At 37.1% G+C, this 24,187-nt stretch overlaps 1 protein-coding gene across 5 annotated transcripts in view; it reads left to right on the plus strand.

Moving 5' to 3' along the window:
• Positions 1-2,122: 2,122 nt before the first annotated feature.
• DDX4 (DEAD-box helicase 4) overlaps positions 2,123-24,187 on the plus strand; it is an 80,963-nt gene continuing 58,898 nt past the window's right edge. For all 5 annotated transcript variants that reach the window (XM_049649472.1, XM_049649476.1, XM_049649473.1 and 2 more), the window contains exons 1-3: positions 2,123-2,225; positions 2,989-3,084; positions 11,587-11,647. In XM_049649472.1, the coding sequence (XP_049505429.1) occupies positions 3,013-3,084; positions 11,587-11,647 (133 nt within the window). In that variant the 5' untranslated portion in view covers positions 2,123-2,225; positions 2,989-3,012. The remainder of the gene's footprint in view (positions 2,226-2,988; positions 3,085-11,586; positions 11,648-24,187) is intronic.

Here is a 24,187-nt window from a genome sequence, read left to right on the forward strand (position 1 = left end):
TTTATGTATCATCTACATGTCATCTACATTTGATTTCAGTCCTATGTAGACTCTAAAAAGAAAAAAAAAGCAATATCAGATCTATAAATACAGAGAACAAACTGATGGTTGCCATAAAGGAAGGGGTTAGGGAGATGAGCCAAAGGGGTAAAAGGGAATGGGCTATAACAGGTTTCCAGTTATGGAATGAATAAGTCACAGGAATTAAAGGCACAGGATAAGGAATATAGTCAATGATATAGTAATAGGGACCTATGGTGACAGAGAATAGCTATGTGGTGAACATAGCGTAATGTATAAACTTGTTGAATCACTATGCTGTACATCTGAAACTAATGTAACAGTGTGTGTCAACAACATACAAATTTTAAAAAGTTATTTTCTTTAACTCTGTTCTGAAAAAAATTATTTTAGAAAATATGTCCAAGTTTTCTATATGTAAAACAGAATCTACTTGGTTATCATTCATCTACACAATTTAATACCTTACTCTTTTCACTTAATATTTTCCCATGACACAAAAAGTTTTGAAAGAATAACATTCAATTCAAAGTGAGTTAAAATACCTCAAGGACCCCTGTTTACAGATTCAGAATGCCAGGAGTATTGGTGGCTCTCCCATACATGTGCAGCAATTTAAGGTACTTGCCTCTTAAAGGGCATGGTGTGAAAATCTAGTTTAAAATTAGAAATTGTTGGGGTGCCTGAGTGGCTCAGTTGTTTAAGTGTCTGACTCTTGGTTTCTGCTCAGGTCATGATCTCGTGGTTGTGAGATCAAGCACTGAGTCAGGCTCCATGCTGAGTGTGGAGCTTGCTTGGGATTTTCTCTCTCCTTCTCTCTGCCCTCCCCCTCTCAAAATAAATAAATAAACATTAAAAAATAGAGATTATTAAAAATGACAGATAAAATATATTCTGGCTTGATCTTTGTGCTTTGAGTTTTGAAGCAGGCTCCAGGCTCTGAGCTGTCAGCACAGAGCCTGATATGAGTCTCAAACCCAGAAACCATGAGATCAAGACCTGTGCTGAAGCCGGATGCTTAACTGACTGAGCCACCCAGGTGCCCCTGATCTTTGTTAACAATAATCTTTTAAAAACAATTCACGTTGAAAATAGTGCTAACTAGATAAATAATGACATATTCTTGATGAAGACACAGAAACAATAATGGTGGTTCTAAAGATGAAAGAAATTCAACCCGCAAAGTGCCTAATCCTCTATGCCCGAGTGTCAGACTATCACGAAAATAAAAAATGGAAACAATACTTCTAAAGCAGTTTGTTGTTATACTTTTTGGTTGAAGGGAAAATATTGAGAAATTTCCTTTACTTTTTTGTGAGGCAAAACAAGAATATCTGATTGGTCAGAGCATTAAGCATGGAAATGATCCTTGGTCACTCTTAGGTTTGGCTAGTACCCCTAGGGATGCGAATTGGTGGGCCACAAATCCAAGCCTTGATGAATGAAACTACTCCAGCACAATTTCCTTCCTTCTGCATCAGAGGGCATCTCTTTCCTGAAGAGAAGCACCCTCAACTCTATAGGAAAGGGTAAGTTTTTGGGGTTTTTTTTTGTTTTGTTTTTTTTGTTTTTTTTTTACAACATCCTGGATGAGGCAGGACAGAGCCTCATCCTAGCTGTCATGGGGAGGAAACGGAAACGTGCCAGCTCCACAGTCCTTAGCCACATGCTGAGGCAGCAGGAATCCCCAGTTGTGAAGCAAGCACCTCAGAAATAAAGAACCAGAGGGACCAACGGCCAGGGGCTACAGCAAGAAAACAGGAAGATCAAGTCAAAGAGGTTGGAGGCAGGGCATTACTCATCTTCCCTTTTATTTTTGGTATTATAAAAAGGGGCTGTGCATCTTTGGCTTGCACAGAGAAAATCTAGGGCATCTCCACATTGAGGACCACCCCCGCCCCAAGAATCTAGAGACAAGTGGCTCACGGCCAGCCTTATACCCCCAGGCCTAACGGGCCACTGTGTGAAAAAGAGAGCGGGTCTGGCTTTAGCGACCTCAAATGCGAGCAAATAGGGAACGCACGGCTGGAGATGGGGCGGGGCAACGCCGGTGGTCTGAGCGCTGATTGGCTGGAGGCACTCGTCGCCTGGTGCCATTTGTTGTTGAAGCTGCGCACCTGACGCAGTCAGCGGCGTCCTGCACGTGCAGCCGTTTAAGCGGCGTCGCGGCCTGAGAGGACCCCGGGAGAGCAAGCAGCGGAGAGGTGAGTGGCCTGGCGACTTTCTTCCTGGCGTGGGTCTCCACTGGCCCCTGTGGGTTTCCCGGTAGTCAGAGTTTAGGCTAGATAAAGAACGGATGGGGCAGGTGGGCCTTGGAGCCGTCCTTTGGGGCTTTTTCTTTACTTACCAGTGTAAGTCTTAAAGCCCGGCTGACGCCTGTAAGGCGTAGAGGCCTGTAGAGGAGGTAAAGAAGCATCTTTGCCCAGTTTGTGTGTGGCGTTTTCTCCGAACAAGAGTGGCTGTAGTATCATTTGTGTACAAATGGCCCTTAGAGTAACTAGTTGTCCACTGTTGAAAGGATTTGGGCCACCTAACTCATGACCCCTCTCCCGCCAAGCTTGAAGGCCTTGGCCCTGGCTCCCTCTCTCCCAGTAAACTATCAAAACCTACAAACCAAACATCTTTACTTTTGAAGGGAGGTGTGCAAAGAGAGAAACATTGAGTAGTAGTTGAGAAATTTCCCTTACCCTTAATATCCAGTAAGCTGTTTGGGAGACCCTTGAAAGGAGAGGATAAATTCAGTAAACAGATTTTGGAGAAAGGCCCAGTAGGGACATTGTGGTTGCAAGAGTGGTTAAGTAGTTCAACTCATTTTTAAAGATAAAAAATAAGGGGATCTTTGGGGAAGATCAGCAGCTAGTTCAGTAGTTTTGGGAGGTGTATGTGAAATTGTGACAGTTCATGTTGTTAAGTATATGATTCTGATCTAATAGAGGCCAAATGTATGTTTTTTTTAAAAAAATTTAGATAAAAATAGAACTGGAAGCCACCATGGGAGATGAAGATTGGGAAGCGGAAATAATCAAACCTCATATGTCTTCCTATGTTCCTGTATTTGAGAAGGTAGTAAAATTTAAAGTTTGTGGTTATTAAACACTACAGATTTTATTGAAGTTGAAAATCACTGTGGTGGGAAAGTTCTAGATTACAGTCCGGTGGAGTGTGCTGTGCTTACCTCCATCTGATTGTTATTAACTGCCTTAGGGGCAATGAAGAGGAGGCACTCTAAGCCTCAAATGGAATAAAATAGTATGAGGTAATTTGATAATTAACTAAAATATGTGTAGTGATATTATTGACAATTTAAATGTCAGTGATTGAGGACTTACTGTGGGTGGAAGCAGGCTGGTACAAATATGGTTGAACATGTTTGACAGACACTTGTATTGAAAACTGAAAAATACAGTTTGGTGTTGGGTGATATTTTGAATTCTATAAATTGGTTTCCTACAAGTAGGATGCGTATGTTAGGCTGATTGAGATGGTGTCATCACTTGGCTCTTCAAATGTGCAAATCATCAGATCTTTTTCCTTAGTGGCATTTGGAGAGTTATATTGTAATTCAAAAGAACAGGACTTGGAATAGCTTTTTGGGTTTCAGTTCTGATTTGAAAGTTGACTTAAAAAAAAAACAACTCTACTTTAGAAGTTAATATATATTTTTTTAATGTTCATTTTTGAGAGAGAGAGAGAGAAACATAGTGTGAGCGGGGGAAGGACAGAAGGAGAGGGGGGGAAATAGAATCCGAAGCAGGCTCCAGGCTTTGAGCTGCCAACATGGGGCTCGAACTCACGAACCATGAGATCATGGCCTAAGCTAAGATCATGACCTGAGTCGAAGTCGGATGTTTGACTGAGCTACCCATGTGCCCCTAGAAGTTAATATATTTTAAAGGATTGTTTTTGCACAAGTGTTATTTATTTGAAAATGTCTCAAAAGTTGGTTTTCTTTTCTTTCTTTTTTTTTTTTTTTTTGAAGTTCATGTGTTCACTTTGAGAGAGACAGAAACATCATGAGCAGGGAAGGGGCAGAGAGAGAGGGAATCAGAATTCCAAGCAGACTCTGCACTGTCAGCATGGAGCCCGCTGAGGGGCTCAAACCCATGAAACCTTGAGATCATGACCTGAGCCAAAACCAACAGTCAGTTGCTTAAATGACTGAGCCACTTAGGCACCACTATATTGTTTTCTTCTGGAATTTCCAGTTTGCATTTATGTTGGTCACTTTTTACAAACACTTCATTATTTCAAGAGATATCTTAATGGAAGTTCTATCACATAAAAATATATGTAATCCTTTATTTCTCTTAATTGGATTTGATTTGTATATAAAGTTTATTTCAAAATACTGAAGATTTTTGGGTGAGGGTGTCAAAATACTCAAGATCTTAATCTGAATTTATCGTGTTGTTTTTTTTTTTTTTTTTGGGTTTTATTTGAAAAAAACATTTTTTGTGTTTTAGTTTTTTTATAGTCCTGTGCCTCATAAAAAAAAATTTTTTTTTTTTACAATATTGGGAAAAGAGAAAAAGTACTTAACAATCATGTTTATTAGCACATTCTTGTAAATTTTTATTAAATTTTCTTCCCCCCCCAAATGATAGTACATAATAATATTTTTGATTCCAGCCTTTTCACTCTTGAGCACTATTCCATATTACTACTAACTTCCTAAAAATAATTTCTTAAGGTTGCATAGTACTTCAAGGAATGGATCTACTGTAATATAATTTTCTGTTGGCGGGAATTTAAGATGTTATCTTTTCACTGTAATGTCATGAATATCTACAGCTTATATATATATTTTTTAATTTGGGAGTATTTTTTAAAAAATGGAATTACTTAAAGGATATTTTATGGTTCTTTTTACCCCAGTTCTCAGTAAATTTATTATATTACAAAGTTTAGTTCACAGATACAGACTTTTTCATTTGAACTTAGTCATTTAATTTTGTTTCTTCTTAGTCTGAGATTTTTTTCTTCATTAAGCATTCTTCAAATAGTACATTAGACTCAATCATGTTGTACTTGTTTATTGAATAAGCTGTCTGAAATTGAGGGTGGTTGACTGTCAGATCTTTCAGACTTACCTTTTTGGAAATATTTGTGCTATTTAGTAACATACCTTGTTTAATATTACGAATACTAAATTAAATGTTAATACTAACTTTACCTTATGATTCTTAATATTTATGTGGGGCCAATTTGTAAATTTTTTGTATTTGTCTGCAAACTTAATTCCTGATGCTGTTGAGCAATTAGCTATCTGGCCTAGTTGACTTGGAGGAACATGGTGCAATCAATGCCTTTGTCTGCCTTGGTTGAATAAAAAGTACAGAAAGTGAAGATGATTATATGATATATACATGTGGGAGAGATCTGAGGTCTTTTATTTTGCCTAGTTTCATTTAAAGGCACCATTTTGATTGGTAGTTCTGAATTTCTATTTCAATTTTTTTTAAGTTTATTGATGTTGAGAGAGAGAGAGAGAGAGAGCATGAGTGGGGAGGTCTGGAGAGAGAATCCCAAGCAGGCTCCATACTGTCAGTGCAGAGCCTGACAAGGGGTTCAAACACATACTGCTGAGATTACGACCTGAGCCGAAATCAAGAGTCAAATGCTTAACTGAGCCACTCAGGTGGCCCCCTGAATTTCTGTTTTAAGAGACAGCTGGGCTTTTTGTTTTTTAGAATTTGTCTTCACCCTGCAGCTGTCTTGGCTTAATCCATCTTAAACAATATGTGATCAGCCTTTTATGAAAACTTTCTAGGATTTTTATTTGGAGATTTAATTTTTACCCATTCTTATATGATTTTGTACTGATAGGACACTGGGAAGTGTACTACTTGGGTGTAGACCAGTAAAAGATGTGAGGTTAGGAAGAATTTGATAATGCAGCAATTATGTAGTCCAGACATCTTAATTGTTAGGCATTTGCATATTTCATGTAAGCTTGTTGGAATGAGTTTTGGAGTGGTGGGTATGGTGAATGTAACAGGGTATTGGATTTGCTTACTAGCTGTGTAATGAATGCTTCTTGTTAGAGGACCATGGGAGTAGGTCTACATAGTGATTGCCTCCATCTGTCTCCCTTTTTGGTGGCACATTTCAGAAGTCAGATACTCTTGTGATTAAAGTAGAAATAGTGTGAGATAATTGGTCCACCCACAATACAATTTTGTTAAGTAGTAGTAGCAAAGTTTGTAATAAATAGGTAAGAAAATAAAGTTCGGGGCTTCTCTGTTCATACTATGATTCTGAAGTAGTGAGAAGAAATGTGGCCCTTGAACATCATTGTATTTGCAGACCTAAGGAAGCTGAACTGCTAGAGCCTTAAGAAGATTTTAAGCAATTTCTGCCTACAATTATCACTGAGATGTAGGAGGATATTGTGTCTTCTACTAGAAAGCCGGGATATTATTATATGCTAAATAAGAGCAACTTGTGGAAGCTGGTCAAAATGGTCATCCAAATAAAATGGCCATCCAGATAAAAGTGGCAGGCTTGGAGGAAGGAGCTCTGATGACTCATAATCAAAATCTAAACAATTAAGTCTAGAGTAGAGTGATGAAAAGATACGAGAAAGCTGAGGAGAAGGCTAAAGAGATTGCAAAGGTGGCAGAGATGTTGGTGGAACAGGTCTGGAGAATAGAGAAAACTGAATCCTCTTGAAGAAGAATCATCAATTTACAGCCAACAGATTCTAGTCAACTGATAGAGATTCGGTGACACCAGAGAGAAACTGAAACTAGAGAGCCTTTTGTTTTTTTTCTCTGTCTATACACTATTATCATTTATAGTAGGTTTCTCTCATAGTGTGTGGGAGATGTTTTCACTATAAGTTTTGATTGTGAAATGTTTGGGGGAAAGAACTTTTATTTGGAAAATGCTCTCAGATACAAAAATTAGGGCCTACATTGTAAGCTCTTAGAACAGTCACGTTTGTTCCTGGCTTTGGTTGTTTTTTCTAAATTTTGAGGTGTTTGCTTTTTCTTGTGTGACATGCTAGCTATCTAGAACCTTAGATCTGTGTGTGATACATGAAACTCAAGAGTTGGAGTTTTTCAGCCCTGGAGGTACTGAAGTAACTGCAGTAATTTTAGATGTCTCCATGTAGCAGTTGTCAAAGAAAGGACCAGGCTTCAACTGTGGATGTGAATGGGGCTGATCTGGCCAGGACTCATCAATCAGAAGAAGGGATGGAGGATAATATTGTCTGTATTTTGGGACTTTAATTTCTGTATCAGATCAAAGAAGGAGAAATAATTTGTTTGAAATTTAAATTTTATGTGACACTGTCTGATATAACCTGTCTGGTCATTTTATTTGGACAACCTATCTCAGCTCTATTTGACATGGAACCTAAAATAGGAAATGAGATCTTGGTACTTTGTATAAATTGATACATTCTTAGGCATTTCAGGGGATTCTGAATATAAAGTGAAAGATATATTTGCTAAGGAATTTAAGGGGCTGGGGGAAGAAAACATGGAATTGTCTGTATTGGACCCCAAATTGGACAGGGAGGAGGCATCTCCAAGGTTCATAAATTGTCCAGCTATAAATTCATTTGAATAGCAGCTCTGACAAGTCATTGAGATCAAAACCTTACTATGTTGGTGGAAATATTCATTTGCTTGAAAAAGACCTTTAAAAGAAAACAACCTTTAAAGGGTGTGATATTTCATAATTGAAAATATTAAGAGTACATAGAAGGTCAAAAGAAATGTGTTTACCAGAATGAGAATGAATTATTTGTAGCTGTGTGTGAAAACCCTTATGTGTAAAATATTTTGAAATTTCTGATTTCTCTGCTCTGTCTTCCCATGGCCTTGGTTAACTTCTTTTGCCTCTCATAAGGACATTTGTAGTGACATTTAAGGTCTACACAGATAATCGAGTAATCTCTTCTTTTTCAGAATCTGTAATTATATCTGCATTCTTTTTCCAAATAAGGTAATGTGGGTGGCCATATTTCATCCTACTACATGTAGTGTGGCTAAAGCACTGTAAGATGAAACAAGAGTGGTAGAAAATGAAGTCAGAGAGGGAAAGGGAAAAGCAAAGGGAGAGGGGCCTGAAGGTAGTTGTGAGCTTAGTTAGTAGGACTGGCTTGACTGGGTGTGGGGAGTGAAAGAGAGTAATCAAGGTTGATGTCTAGTTTTTTTAAATTTTATTATTTTATTTAATTTAAGTATAATTGATACACAATATTAGTTTTGGGTGTACAGTGATTTGACAAGTTTGTATGTTAAGGTATGCTGATGATAGTGTAGCTACCATCTGTAAACCATACAATGCTGTTTCAGTATCATTGACTGTATTGCTTGTGTTGTACCATAGACTTCTTTTAAGTTTAAGCAACTGGATAGAAGATGGTTCCATTTGCTGAAGTGGGGAATCTCCGAAAAAATGTATAAGCTTGGGAGGGGTAAAAACAAAGAATGCTAGCTTTGTTGTGTTCAATTTGGGATGGCTATGAAAACATAAAAGTAAAGTAGCTTTTATGCATTAGTTGCTTAGAAGAGGGATCAGGGATATAGATATAAATGTGGTAATTATCAGGGCGCCTGGGTGGCTCAGTCGGTTGAGCGTCCGACTTCAGCTCAGGTCATGATCTCGCGGTCTGTGACTTAGAGCCCTGCGTCGGGCTCTGTGCTGACAGCTCAGAGCCTGGAGCCTCTTTCGGATTCTGTGTCTCCCTTTCTCTCTGGCCCTCCCCCGCTTATGCTCGCTCGCTCTTGCTCTCTCTCTCTCTCTCTCTCTCTCTCTCTGTCAAAAGTAAACATTAAAATAAATGTAATTATCTGTATATTAATGGGATTTTTAAAATTTATTAAAAAGATTTTTTTTAATGTCTATTTTTGAGAGAGAGCAAGACAGCTGTGAGCAGAGGAGGAGCAGAGAGAGACAGACACAGAGGATCCCAAGCGGGCTCTGTGCACTAACCATGAGATCGTGACCTGAGCTGAAACCAAGAGTTGGACAGTTAACTGATTGAGCCGCCCAGGTGTCCCTGTGTGTTAATGGGATTTAAAGCTACCAGACTAGGTAAAGATACATAGTGTAAAACAGACTTAGAGGGCTTGACCCTGGATAGTCCAACTTGAGAGGTCCAGTATAAGAGGAGCTGGCAAAAGGAGACTGAGGAGGAAGTAGCCACTGGAGCAAGAAAGAAAACCAGAGAATTGTGGGTTCCTTAAGCCAAGAGGAGAATGTTATAAAGAGGAAGGAAATAGTCTGTCATTTCAAATGCTGCTGAGAGCTCTGGTAGAATGAAAGATAAAAGTAGTAATTTTATTACATAATTTCCTTATTAAAAGCATTTTCAGTGTAGAATGAGGATGGAAGCTAAACTGGAGTAGATTTAAGGAAAAAAGGGATATGAAAAAGTAGAGGCAGCAACTAACTGTAGACATTTTGTTTTAAGAGAGAGAAGTACTGCAGTAGCAGAAGGGAGTATGAAGGTAATTTATTTTTAAGGTAATGAAAAAGGTTAAGAATCTTTAATGATGTTTTGTTTCAGAATTTGCCTTGGAATTTTTAAATTTCGTGTATGTGGAATATTAAATTCCACAGCCTGAAGGTCATCTAATAATAATTTTTAAGTTATTGACTGCCAAAGTGTCTCATTACCTTTATTAGCTTTATATCACTTAAATAAAACCAGACCTTTTTTGGATTCTAGTCACTTGATAATACTTTGGCCACTAGGAAAAAAAAATTCTTTAGAATTGCACTTTAAAGATAGAAAACTAGATCATTCTTGTTTTAATGTCTATGGTAATTGTAAATTGGAACTTTATACTGTAGTAATTACCAAAATCCCAAAAGTATTTGCCTTTCTGTTCTTAATAACTCAGAGAATAATTGGGTGGCTCTTGGGCTTTATAAAAGTAGTTTTAAAAGTCATTTAGTGTCTTTTGTGAAAGAAATTTTAGAAAATAAGTATTACTGAGGCACCTGGGTGGTCAACAGTTAAGTGGCTGACTTCAGCTCAGGTCCTGATCTCACAGTTCATGAGTTCAAGCCCAGCATCAGGCTCTGTGCTGACACCTCAGAGCCTGGAGCCTGCTTCAGATTATGTGTCTCCCTCTCTCTCTGCCCCTACCCTGCTCATGCTTTGTCTCTCCCCCCCAAAAAAAAAAAAAAAAAAAAAAAAAAGAGTAAGTAAACATTGAAAAATTAAAAAGAAAAGAAGTACTACTTTTGCACTCTTTTGACTTATTTAAAGGAACTTAAGTAAAGAAATATTATGTCTGTTCTAAAGTAGCCAGTTAATTAAGGTATCATCTTAAGTTTTAGGACACCTTTCATTTTTAAAGTATTGAATTCTGCTTTTCATGTGCAAGAATTTGAGACCTCTCTTCTGTAAGTTTTGTCCTAAGTAGAGGTAGCTTATATGAGGGGAAATTAAGGTGTCAGTTAATGATTATAAGAGCACCCTAGGAGTTAAGGTGAGAAAAAGGTTACTCAAGTTTTTGTTAACACAGAGATACACTAAGAAATATTGGAAGTTTCCCAAATTAACTTGACATTTAGCTATTGGTTTTATAACAAAAGTTGAATTTTCTGAGCCCAATAGAAATGCAAGTACATCACTGGAAATGTAATACATATATATTAATTGCAAATACATAGTTTTTGAGACTAAGGTAGGGAAAATGGGACAGGTAGTATTTGAGAACATCATCGACATTTCAGCTGTTGCTGTGAAAAGTTTGATTAAAGTTAATGATGCATATTCTGATCCAGTAGCTAACATGAACCGCTTTGTTGTATTTATACTGCATTTGCATTGTACATATATAGGTATATTGTTTTTAGTGCATCAGTGACCTTTTATTTTAGAGTGAATTCATTTTAAAAAATTGTGAACATGTTAATTTGTTTCCCTTTATAGAAACAAAGTTGAAGTTTTAAAAATAAATTCCTGTAGTACTTTACTGTAGAAACTATTGTCCACTGCTCTCCTCTGTGCTCTACTTTATTCTGTGCATTGTTAATGAGTATACTGTAAAATACAGAACTTTTAAAAATGTATATTGGCAGGCATTGATTTATTCATGTGTTATTTTGGTCAGATTTTATATAATAATAGTACTTAATTATACTTTTCAAGTATATGGGTGAGTAAACTTTTAAGTCAGATGTCAGCAAACTCTTTCCATAAAGGGCTAAATAGTAAATAGTTTAGACTTCACAGAATTTAGGATCTCTGTTGCAACTTCGGTATCCTGGTGGGAAAGCAGCCATAGACATTTCTAGATAAATGAGGATGGCTATGTTCCAATATAACTTTATTTACAGAAACAAGTGACTGACCGGTTTTGGCTCATAGCTATAGTTTGCTGATCAATGTTTTAAGCGGTATATTAATATGCTATACGTTTAGTATTAAAGTGAAGAGGTTTTGGAATAATTAAGGAATGAGTGGCGTAGAAAATCTTAGAGCCTGTTACTGTTTTGTTTGGAACAAAGTCCAGTTGTTAAAATTTTCTAGCATTGGTGATGACACATTCTTATTTTCAAAGTAGAAAATGAGTCTTTTCTTCCTGTTAACAGGAGAGGTATTCTTCTGGAGCAAATGGAGACACTTTTAACAGGACTCCAGCTTCATCATCAGGTATGTGTTGAGGCAAAAAGATGGATCCTTTTCTAGGTTAAAGGCTTCACCTAGTGAATAAGGAGCAGACTAGTAGACATCTTATAAATAGTGTTTGTTAGATTTCTGTGAGATTTCATTCTGTTTGGATGTTTTTAATGAGGGCCACTTCCAGCTAGAGGAAGCAAGAGAGGAGAGAGTATAGTGATATAGATCATAGTGCTTTAATATTATTTGGTTTTGTAGGTTTCCTGTAAATCCTTTGCCCAACTTGGAAGTTGTATATTTGTCTTTCATACCACTAGAGAATTGTCAGGGTTCCTGACATATGGAAGTAGGATATGGGATTATTAGGTTGTTGTTTGTTTTTACAATGTAAATATTAAATATTTAATATGTAATATTAACACTACAAGCAATGGGTCAGTTAAGAAATCAAATGGCAAATCAAAATATGTTTCAAAACAAAAGAAAAAGAAAACATAATATTCCAAAACCTATGGGATGCACCAAAAGCAGATGTTAGAGTGAAACTTAAGTTATAAATGCTTGTATTAAAAAAAGTTGGGGCGCCTGGGTGGCTCAGTAGGTTGAGCATCCGACCTCGGCTCAGGTCATGATTCCACGGTCCATGAGTTCGAGCCCTGTGTCGGGCTCTGTGCTGACAGCTCGGAGGCTGGAGCCTGCTTCAGATTCTGTGTCTCCCTCTCTCTGACCCTTCCCTGTTCATGCTCTGTCTCTGTTTCAAAAATAAATACACGTTAAAAAAAAAAAAAAGTTAAACAACTTAACATGACACTGCAGAGAGCTAGAAAAAGAATAAACTTAGCTGAAACTTAGTAGAGGAAGGAAATAACAAAAAACATAGAATAAACAGTTACATAACATTAAAAGTAATGACCAGTTTTTCAAAAAAAATCCCTGCAAAATTGGCAATGTTTTAATTCTATTAACTAGGGAAAAAAGACTCAAAATTGAAAAGAAATGGAAGAGAAGACGGTAGATAACCACAGAAATACATAGTGTGATAACAGATTATTATATACATTTAAATACAAATCAGATAATTTAGGAAAATAAAACAGATAATTCCTAAAAACACACCAGTTACCATGATTGAATCATGAATCTTGAATCCAAGAAATAGGAAATCTTCTTAGACCAATAAAAAGAATGAAGCTGAATTAAGAATCAAAACTCCAGCATGGAAAAGCCCAAGACCTTATAGTTATATTGGTAAATTCTACCAAATATTAAAAAAAATTAATGATACTCTTTATCAAAGTTTTACAAATAATGGAATAGAGGGAACACTTTCAGAATCATTCCATGAAACCAGTACTACCCTGATACCAAAACAGGATAAAAACAATACAAGAACAAAATCTAGTTTGTCCCATGTAAGTATTGATACTCCAGCTTTCTTTCCTTTGACATCCATTTGCGTGATAAATGTTCCTCCATTCCCTCATTTTGACCTGCAGGTGTCTTTAGGTCTAAAATGAGTCTCAGAGCACCTGGTTGGGTCAGTTTATTAAGTGCTAGACTCTTGATTTTGGTTCCGGTCATGATCTCAAAATTGATGAGATCAATCCCCCCTACCATAATGTGCGCTGACAGCATGGAGCTTGTTTGGGATTCTCCCTCTCCCTCTCTCTCTGCCCCTCCCTCCTCATGCTCTCTCAGAGTAAATAAACGCTAAAAAAATAAAATGAGTATCTTGTAGGCTATAAGGTTGTTGAAGTAAGTTGCAGTAGTAGTGACCTGTCAGGATAATTGTTTAATCCTGGGAAGCCATCAAGATATCATGAGTTTTGGGGTGTCTGGGTGGCTCAGTCAGTTAAGTGTCTGACTTGATTTTGGCCTAGGTCAGGCTGTGTACTGAGTGTGGATCATGCTTAAGATTCTCTCTTTCCTGAGGCACCTGGGTGGCTTAGTTAAGCATCTGATGGTTGGTTTTGGCTCAGGTCATGGTATCACGGTTTGTGAGTTCGAGCCCCAAGTTGGGGTGCAGAGCCTGCTTGGGATTCTCTCTCACTCCCTTGCTCTCTGCCCCTCCCCCACTCATGCTGTCTCTGTCTCATAAGTAAATGAAAAGACTTAAAAAAAAGATTTTCTCTCTCTCTCTCCCTCTTTCCCTCTGCCCCTGTCCCCTGCTTGCCTGCACTCTCTCTCTCTCAAATAAAAAAATAAAAATTAAAAGCAAATTTTAATTCCCATGTTCACCTTAAGTTCAAAGTAATTATCTTGACAGAAGTTAAGAGATGCTTTTGCTGTTGTCAAGATGTATTTATTTTACATAAACTTTTAAAAGTAGTGGTTTAATATAGAATATTCAGATTAAGAAAAGTTGATGAAATTGCTGCCTGCTGAAACCCCAGCAGAAGGCTAACTTTGCTTCCATCCTATGAACTACTTACATGCATGTGTACTTGAAATATCCAGAAAAGACAAATAGGTAAAAGAATCTGTGTTTTATTTGCATAGATTACTATATCATCAGGAGAAACCTTATTCTTTCAGGTGCTGAAAACCAATTTTTGTAAAGGAATTAAAATTTAGATGTATATCAAAGTAGAACATTGTTTTGTGGTGAAATCTTGAAGAAGCTAGATTGAAACAGCCACCAACTTTAGCATTAGATCTCTGAATGTTTAGGCAAATGAAATGAAATCAGGTAATGAAAAATGCTATCTACAAGAAGGTAAGCATGCAATTTACAAGTATTTTTTGTAGCTCTTTTTTTTCTTTAAAAAAAAATTTTTTTTTAACATTTATTTATTTTTGAGACAGAGAGAGACAGAGCATGAACGGGGGAGGGGCAGAGAGAGAGGGAGACACAGAATCGGAAGCAGGCTCCAGGCTCTGAGCCATCAGCCCAGAGCCTGATGCGGGGCTTGAACTCACGGACTGTGAGATCGTGACCTGAGCTGAAGTCGGACGCTCAACCGACTGAGCCACCCAGGCGCCCCATAGCTCTCTTTTTTTCATAGAAATAGATTTTTTATTATAGAAATGCATATGAAGCTAATGAATGTGTCTACGCCAATACCTAAATATGCGCTTGGAAAAAAAAAAAAAACCCTTAAATGCAGGTACAAAGGAGGAAAGAAATGACCTGAAATTTTGGCCCCCAGATTAAGCCACCATTGGGAGTATGTTGACTGAGATGTTTTAGATTTTTGCATATATTCCTACATACATAACTGTATTCCAATGGCATATTATATACACGTTTTTAAAAATTTTTTATTGAAGTATAGTTGACATACAATGTTAAATTAGTTTCACATATACACCATAGTGATTCTACACGTTTATACATTGTTATGTTCACATCTGTCACCATACAATTCTATTGCAATACAATTTACTATATTTCCTATGCTGTGCCTTTTATTACTGTGACTTATTCATTCCATAACTGGAAAGCTTGTACATGTTCCTTTTTATCATAGCTATGTGTCTTGCTTTTCCTTTGTTTACCTACCGTCCACATCCTTTTAACAATCTTAAATAGAATCTTGTTAAAATGCATATCGCTTTTGGCGTGCCTGGGTGAATCACTTGGTTAAGTGGCAGACTTGGTTTTGCCCCAGGTAAAATCTCATGATTCGTGAGATCAAGCCCAGCCTCTGGCTCTCTGCTGACAGTGTGGAGCCGGCTTGGGATCCTCTCTCTCTCTCTCTCTCTCTCTCTCTCTCTCTGCCCCTTCCCCGCTCATGGTTTCTCTGTCAAAAAAAAAAAAAAAATGCATGTTGCTTTTAATGATAGTCATAGAAACCCTCCTAAGTCAACTATTATAATCTTATTCTTTGCAAAATTCAGTGGAAAAAATTCATGTTAACTGATTTTAATTTTTTTTTTTTCAACGTTTTTTATTTATTTTTGGGACAGAGAGAGACAGAGCATGAACGGGGGAGGGGCAGAGAGAGAGGGAGACACAGAATCGGAAACAGGCTCCAGGCTCCGAGCCATCAGCCCAGAGCCTGACGCGGGGCTCGAACCCACGGACCGTGAGATCGTGACCTGGCTGAAGTCGGACGCTTAACCGACTGCGCCATCCAGGCGCCCCTCATGTTAACTGATTTTAAAATGTCACCTGGTAACTTCACACCTTACAATTGAAAACATTTAGTTCCCTTTCTCATTCATCATTTAACTCAGTATCTATCATGAGTATTTAGCCTTTCCCCTTCCCTCGTGCAACCTCCCTCACACTTCTTTCCTTTCCATTCTCCTAATAGTTATACTTTTTGCTTAAAAATCTAAATTCGTTTTTTATATCTGCATGGCTATGTATGCATCATTCTCATTTGAGACATACAATATGTTATGGTTACATTTCTTTGTTATTTTATACAGTATGCTCTGTTATGTTCTCTTCTGTTTTGGTTTTAGTAGACTTGCTGCTCTCTTGGCTCGCATCCCAAGAATTAATAACTTCACCTCTTCTTCATTCCTGTTCAGTTTTCCATGGATCCCATGTTTTCTCTGTCTTAATTTTTTTTCACGCCCCCCCTCACTTGGGTAGAGTCAGTTTTCTTTCATCTTGAGAAAGGAAGAATAGGACATAAATTTGAGATATTACAAGTGTCTTTACCTTCATGCTTAATAGTTTAAGAATAAAATTTCAGGTTGGAAATAATTTCCTCCACAGACTTCATATTGCCTTATTGTACATGAAATTCTAATGAGTTCTGGTCCTTTGTGTATGACTATTTTTCTGAATTCTTCTAAAGTTTTAGGATCTCATTTTGTCTTCTGAATACTGAAAATTTAATAATCATGTACCTTGATGTGGGACTTTTTATTTATTGTGTAAGACACCTAATGAGCCTGTTAAATCTGAAATACATATTCTGCACTTTTGAGAAATTTCCTTGTGTTATTTTTTTCTCTGAGGATTGTTAAAGTTTTATTTGAAGGTTATTTCTGTTGTTACTTAGAGTTTTTTCTTTCCTGTGTTTTCTGTGTTTTTTATTTTTATTTTTCATTGTTTATTACTTTAATTTTCAGAAGTTTAAGAGTCAAAAAATTAGGGAACATTATAACATGTATCCTAGTATTTACCACTGATTTAGCATTTTTCCTCAGATTTCCTTTTAATGAAGTAGAATATGACAGATGAAACTGAAATCCTCTTTAGTCTCTCTTGAATATTCTTTGTATCTGTTCTCTCTTTCAAGAAACAAATATAATGCATGTAGTAACTTTTCAGTTTTTAATTTTTAAATACACATAAGTACTTATAAATAAGTACTACTTTGTATTTTATGCACAAATGCTTTGTTTTACTATGCTTGCAGTTTTTATTTGACATTTTGAGATCTGTCCATGTTGATATATACAGAACTGATTTAATTTTGTATCATGTTCCATTATCTGAATATGTCACAATTTTTACTCCATTTTATTCATTGACCATTTGTGTTGAGCACTGTGAACTGCCTGTTTATATCCTTTGCCTATTTTTTAACTGGATCACTTGTCCTTCATTTCTAGGATTTCATTACATAATTTGTGTATTGATTAATTGTTGGCTACATTAGGCTATATATTGTGTTGTATGTCTTCTCTTTTATTTATGCTTATATTGTACATAAATTTTCAGTTTTGAGAAAATGTATCAATCTTTTCTTAGGTTATTTTGCTTTCTGTGTTGTAAGAAAACTTTCTATATCTAGTTTACAAAGATATTCAAAATTTTCTTCCAAAATCCTTAAGTTTTACTTGTTCTGTTTAGATTTTAAATTTATCTGGAACGTAATGGTGTATATTGGTGGTCTACCTTAATGTTTTCTTCCAAAAAGAAAGGTCATTTGTCCCAACACTTCTTTTGAAGGTTTCTGTATTAGTTTCCTAATGCTGTTGTAACAAAGCACCACAGCTGGGTGGTTTAAAACAATAAAAATTGTTTTTCTTATAGTTTTAGTGGCTACAAGTCTGAAATCAAGGTGTTAGCAGAGCCATGTGGTCTCTGAAGCCTCTAGCGGAGAATCTGTTCCATGCCTTTCCCTTAGCTTCTGGTGGTGGCAGTTGATCCCTGGTATTTCTTGACTGAAAGCTCTTTAATTCTAACCTCTGCCTCCACTGTAACAAGGTTTTCTCCCTTTGTGTGTCTGGGTCTCTGCATCTACTCTTATAAAGATACCAGTCATACTGGATTAAGAGCCCACCCTACTCCAGTATGATAACTCAACCAGTTACATCTGCAACAACCTTACTTCTAAATCAGGTCATAATCTGAAGTTCTAGGAAGGACATGAATTTTGGGTAGACACTGTTCAACCCAGTAGAGTCTGCATCTGTGTTCTCTTTTGGTTTCCCCTGCTCTGTATGTCTATCCATGCACAAATAGAGCTCTGTTAATTCTATGGGCTTATTGTAAGTTTTATTATGTGCTAGGATGATTCCCCCTTCATTGTTCTTCTTTCAGAATCATATACTTGACCTTATTTTTCCAGATAAAAATTTAGTATCTGTATTAATTAAAAAAATTTTTTTAATGTTTATTTATATTTGAGAGAGAGAGAGAGACAGTGTGAACAGGGGTGGCAGTGCAGTGTGGGCAGAGAGAGATGGAGACACAGAATCTGAAGCAGGCTCCAGGCTCTGAGCTGTCACAGCCTGAGGTGGGGCTCAAACTCACAAACTGTGATATTCTGACCTGAGCCGAAGTTGGACACTTAACCGACAGAGACACCCAGGTGCCCCTTAAACTTTTTTTTTTTTATTTAACAAATTAAAAAAAAATTGATTTATTTTTGAGAGAGAAACTGAGTGCAAGTCGGGGAGGGGCAGAGAGAGAGAGGGAGACACAGAATCTGAAGCAGGCTCCAGGCTCTGAGCTGTCAGCTCAGAGCCCGATGAGGGGATTGAACCCACGAACTGCGAGATCATGAACTGAGCCAAAGTCAGCATTTAACTGACTGAGCCCCCAGGGGCCCCTAGTATCTGTATTTACATTCAGAAAAATCTTACTGCCATTTTGATAAAACTGCAGTAAATTTATATATTAACTAGGAAGAAAAGTGTCTTTGGGGCACATAGGTAGCTCAGTCAGTTGAACATCTGGCTCTTGGTTTTGGGTCACGTCATGTTCTCACAGTTTATGAGATTGAGCCTGGCATCAGGCTCTGCTCTGACAACAGGGAGGTTGTTTGGAATTCTCTTTTTCCCCTTCTCTCTCTGCCCCTCACCCACTCACAAGTGCACTCTCTGTCTAAACTTTTTAAAAAAGTATCTTTACTGTAGTCTTTCCATATATGGGCCTGGTTATCTCCTGTTTATTTATAATTTTTCCATAAAGGTGTCACATATCTTTTGAATATTTAACTCTAGTAATTATATTTTCTTGGTTGAGACTATTAACGCTGTTTGGAAAGTTTTTGTTTTAATGTTTATTTTTGAGAGACAGAGACAGAGTGTGAGGGGGGAGGGGCAGAGAGAGAGAGAGAGAAAGAGACCGAATCCAAAGCAGGCTCCAAGCTGTCAGCACAAGAGCCTGATACAGGGCTTGAATTTAGGGATCGCGAGACCATGACCTGAGCTGAAGTCAGATACTTAATGGACTGAGCCACCCAGGTGCTCTGACACTGTTTTGAAATTAATAATCTGATGAATTTGTTAAGTAATCAGGAAATACGGTCAATATGAAAGTCTATAAGATATTTAAAAAAAAAAAAATGGCCAATCCCTCTAAACCACAATTACAACAGAATAGTAAATAATTAAATAATGTTTACTCTGCTTATGTTTTCATATCCTATTCCTTCTAACTTGTCTTCCTTCCTTGTTATACTCAACACAAACAGTAACACCTTAGCAGGCTGAATTATATTTAAGCTGCTGCCAGACATCATTTCAACCACTCAGAATCTTAAATTTTTTTTAAAACACTTAGTATGGATTCAGTAACTATGATGTAAAACTGGCTGAGCTCTAAGACCCATCGCAGGCAGCAGACCAATTTCTCTCCTTTCCCTTGTCTGCCCCTGCCATGCTTGGGTGCCCCTGGTCCAGGCTGGGCTCACTTTTGAGTTGACCTGGTCCATGATTAGTTTGTTCAGGAGTACAGCCATGGACAAGCCTCAGAAGTGGCATCACTGCTTCATGTCAGGGTTCAGAACTTAAACTTGGAGTTTAGTGTGACCCCCAGACTCCTTTCCACTAAGGAAAGGAGTGCTGCCCCACGAAGATCCTGGATGTTGGCCACCAAGCCAGAGCCTGACGACCTGTGCCGAGCACCAAGTCTAGGTGTCTGCCTGGGGAGCCTTTCTTACTGGAGCCGGCTGGGCCAAAGGTTGTCCTTGCCTGCTTTTTTTGTATTTGAGTGGACCATTAAAAATGCTGGTAGGAAATCAACTTCATGTGCATGGACACAGCTTGTTGAATGCTTGGCTCCTCTATCAAGTAATGGGGCCAGGGCCAGGCTGTTTTGTTGGGGAGAGCAGTTTCCCTAGAGAGGAATTAGCTAGTGTTTGTCAAGAGGATTTATGTTTTTATTTTTATTATTTTTTTAAGTTTATTTATTTTGAGAGGACAAGCAGTGGAGGGGCAAAGAGAGAGAGAGGGAGAGAGAGAATCCCAAGCAGGCTCCTCGCTGACAGCATGGAGTCTGATGTGGGGCTTGAACTTAATGAACCATGAGATCGTGACCTGAGCTGAAACCAAGAATCAGATGCTTAATTGACCCACCCAGGTGCCCCTAAGATTTAAGTTTTTTAAACTCTGTTTCCTATTTAATTTTCCTCTTTTGTCATTCCCTTCTCTTTATCTCATTGTATGACACAATGGGGCAGAGACAGGAAGAGACACAGAATCTGAAGCAGCCTCCAGGCACTGAGCTGTCAATACAGAGCCTGATGTGGGGCTTGAACTCACAAACTCTGAGATCATGACCTGAGTCAGTTAAGTCTGTCGCTTCACTGACTGAGCCACCCAGGCACCCCAGTATGTCACAGATCTTATGTTGCCTTTACTGATTTTTTTCATTACCCTTTTTTGAATGATTTGAATTAGTCCTAGATGAGCTATTTATGTAAGGGAGTATCAGGTGCTCTTTTCCCCCAAAGGAACTGTTCTTCTTTATGTGTGTTTTAAAACATGCTGTTTTGTGTGCCTGTTTTTTCTATACGTGTACTTAGAAAAACGTAATTGAGGTAAAGATCTCATTCTTTCCCACCCTACCACTATGCTTAAGACTTACTTGTAATGGATCATTGATTTCATTGTTTCTAACTACTGCAAGGTATTTAATACCCTTTGTCTCCAAGTTTTATTTACACCCCACCCCCACTCCCATAATGGACCCTGAGAATACATCTTATCATCCTCCACTACCACAAAGGTGAACATTTCTGTACATATCCCTTCATAGACTGGAGTGAGAATGTCTTTGGGTAATGGACGCAGGAGAGGAATTAGAGGGTCATGGGTGTATGTGTACTTAATTTGACTGAATACTTAATAATTGCTCTCTAGAATAACTATGCCAGTGTATACTCCCATCAGTTGGATATAAAGGTTTTTATATCTCCATTGATATTTGATACTATTCAGTCTTCTAAATTTAGCCAGCCTATTGGGTGTAAAGTAAAATCTCATTGTTGTAAATACATTTATCTGATTAACAGCTGAAGTATCTCTTCATATGATTGGTAATATTTTAGGTTTCTCCTGTAAGTTGCCTCTTCATGTTTTTAGCCCATTTTTTCTATTATGCATGCTCTGTTTCTCTTATTGATTGGCAGGCATTCCTCCTGTATTTTAGATTTTGTGCTCTTCTGATTTATACATGGCCAATATTTCCTTCCATACTGTAATCTGTCATCTTTGTCCGTGATGCGTCTTACTGTTGAAAAATTTTGTTGTGAGGTCATTGAACTAATATTTTTACTTTCTGATATGCTTTTGCAGTTTTGATTAAACTCTGTCACCTCTGTGTTAGAAGTAACCACCTGTTACTGTTAAGAGTTTTACTTTTCACGTGTAGCTTTTAATTATCTGACTCTGTCCTTTAAAAAAAAAATCATGGTAACTATTTCAGTGACAAATCAGAACATTGTGTATTCAGTATGAGTGAATACAGGATTCACAAAAAATCTTTGCATTTGGGCTTTTGTGGTCAACCCAGACCATGGGTCTATAGCAGTTAAAATGACGTGTTTTTTTTTTTTTTTAAATTGTGGTACAATAAACATACAACGTAAAATTTGTCATTTTAACCATGATATTTTTAAATTAAAAAAAAATTTTTAAGACTAGATTTTTTTAGAGCGGTTTTAGTTCATAGCAAAATTGAGGGGAAGGCGTAGATATTTCCCATGTGACCTATTCCACATCTGCGTAGCCTCCCCCATTATCAACATTCCCAACCAGATTTGTACATTTATTACAGTTGAACCTACACTGACACTTTATAATCACCTAAAGTCCATAGTTCACATTATAGCTCACTCTTGGTGTTGTATGTTCTGTGGGTTTGGATGAATGTATAATGACATGTATCCATCATGTATCAAAAAGAGCATTTTCAGTGCCCTAAAAATCCTCTGTGTGCTGCCTATTCATCTCTCTTCCTCCCCTATCCCCTAGCAACCAATGCTCTTTTTACTGTCTACATAGTTTTACCTTTTCTAGAGTGTCACACAGTTGGAATCATACAGTATGTAGGCTTTTCACATTGGGTTCTTTCACTTAGTAATATGCATTTAAGCTTCCTCCATGTCTTTTCATGGCTTGATAGCTCAGTTTTTTTTTTTTTAAAGCAATGAATAATATGCTGTTGTCTGGATGTAGCACAATTTTAAATTTATTCACCTGCTGATGGATGTATTGATTGCTTACAAGTTTTGGCTATAAAGCTGCTATAAACACAACCATGTGCAGGTTTTTGTGTGGATATGAGTTTTCAGCTCCTTTCGGTAAATACCAGGGAGCACTCTTGCTAGATGATATGGTAGGAGTATGTTTAGTTTTGTCAGAAACTACCAAACTGTCTTGCTAAATATCAATACCCTTTTACCTTCCCATCAAATAAATGAGTTCCTGTTGCTATATATCCTTGCTAGCATTTGATATTTTCAGTGTTAATGGATTTGGGCCTTCCATATAGGTATATGGTGGTATCTTAATGTTTTAATTTGCATTTCTCTGATGTCCTATCATGTGGAGTATCTTTCCATATGCCTGTTTGCCATCTGTGTATCTCTTTTTTTGAGGTCTCTGTTACGGTCTTGGACCCATTTTTTAATTGGATTTGTTTTCTTGTTGAATTTTAAGAGTTCTTTGTTTTGGTTAACAGTCCTTTATCAGATGTGTTCTTAGATATTTTCTCCCAGTGTGTGGCTTGTTTTCTCATTTTTTTTGACATTGCGTTTTGCAGAGCAGAAGTTTTTAACTTCAGTGTAGTTCAGCTTATCAATTATTTCTTTAATGGATCATGCATTTGGTGTTGTGTCTAATAAGTCATCTCCATACCCAAGGTCATCTATGTTTTCTCCTATGTTTTCTTCCAGATGTTGTATAGTTTTGCATGTACATTTAGATCTGTGATCCATTTTGAGTTAATTTTTGTGAAGGGTGTAAAGTTGGATCTGTGTTCTTTTTTTTTTTCCCTCCCTGTGGGTGTTTAGTTCTAGCACCATTCTTTGAAGACTGTCTTTGCTCCATTGTATTGCCTTTTGACCCTATTTATGTGGATGTTTCTTGGTTCTCTGTTCTGTTCCATTGATTGATTCTTTTGCCAATACTACACTTTTTTTTAAATCTTTTTTTGAATATTTTATTTACTTATTTTTAAGAGAGAAAGAGCACAAGGAGGGAGACACAGAATCTGAAGCAGGCTCCAGGCTCCACGCTGTCAGCTCAGAGCCTGCAATGGGGCTTGAGCCCATGAACTGTGAGATCATGACCTGAGCTGAAGTTGGACCCTTAACCAACTGAGCCACCCAGGCTCCCCAATACTACACTGTCTTGATCACTATAGGTTTATAATATAGTATATAGTATACTATTGAAGTTGGGTAGTGTCATTCATCCAACTTTGTTCTTCTCCTTCAATATTATGTTGGCTATTCTAGGTATAGAATGTAAAGTCTCCATATAAAAATTTAGAATTGGTTTGTCAATATCCATAAAATAACTTGCTGGGATTTTGATTGGTTTAGCATTGAGTCTCTAGATCAAGTTGTGAAGAACTGACATCTTGACAATAGTTTTAGTATCTATGAATGTGAAATATCTTTCCATTTATTTGGTTCTTTGGTTTTTGTTCATGAGAGTTTGTAGTTATCCTCACAGAGATCTGTATATTTTGTTAGATTTATACCTATTCACTTTTTTTAAGTGCTGATGTAAATGGTAATGTGTTTTATTTTCAAATTCAACTTGTTCATTACTGTTATATACTAAAGCAGTTGGTTTTGTATATTAATCTGGTATCCTTATCCTTTGCTATAATTGCATATTAGTTCCTGGCATTTTTTGTCTGTATTTTATTTTATTTTATTTTATTTTTTTTCAACGTTTTTTTTTTTTTTTTTTTTTTTTTTTTTT

Source organism: Panthera uncia (assembly GCF_023721935.1).
Source record: "Panthera uncia isolate 11264 chromosome A1 unlocalized genomic scaffold, Puncia_PCG_1.0 HiC_scaffold_17, whole genome shotgun sequence".
In the NCBI taxonomy this organism is placed as follows: domain Eukaryota; kingdom Metazoa; phylum Chordata; class Mammalia; order Carnivora; family Felidae; genus Panthera; species Panthera uncia.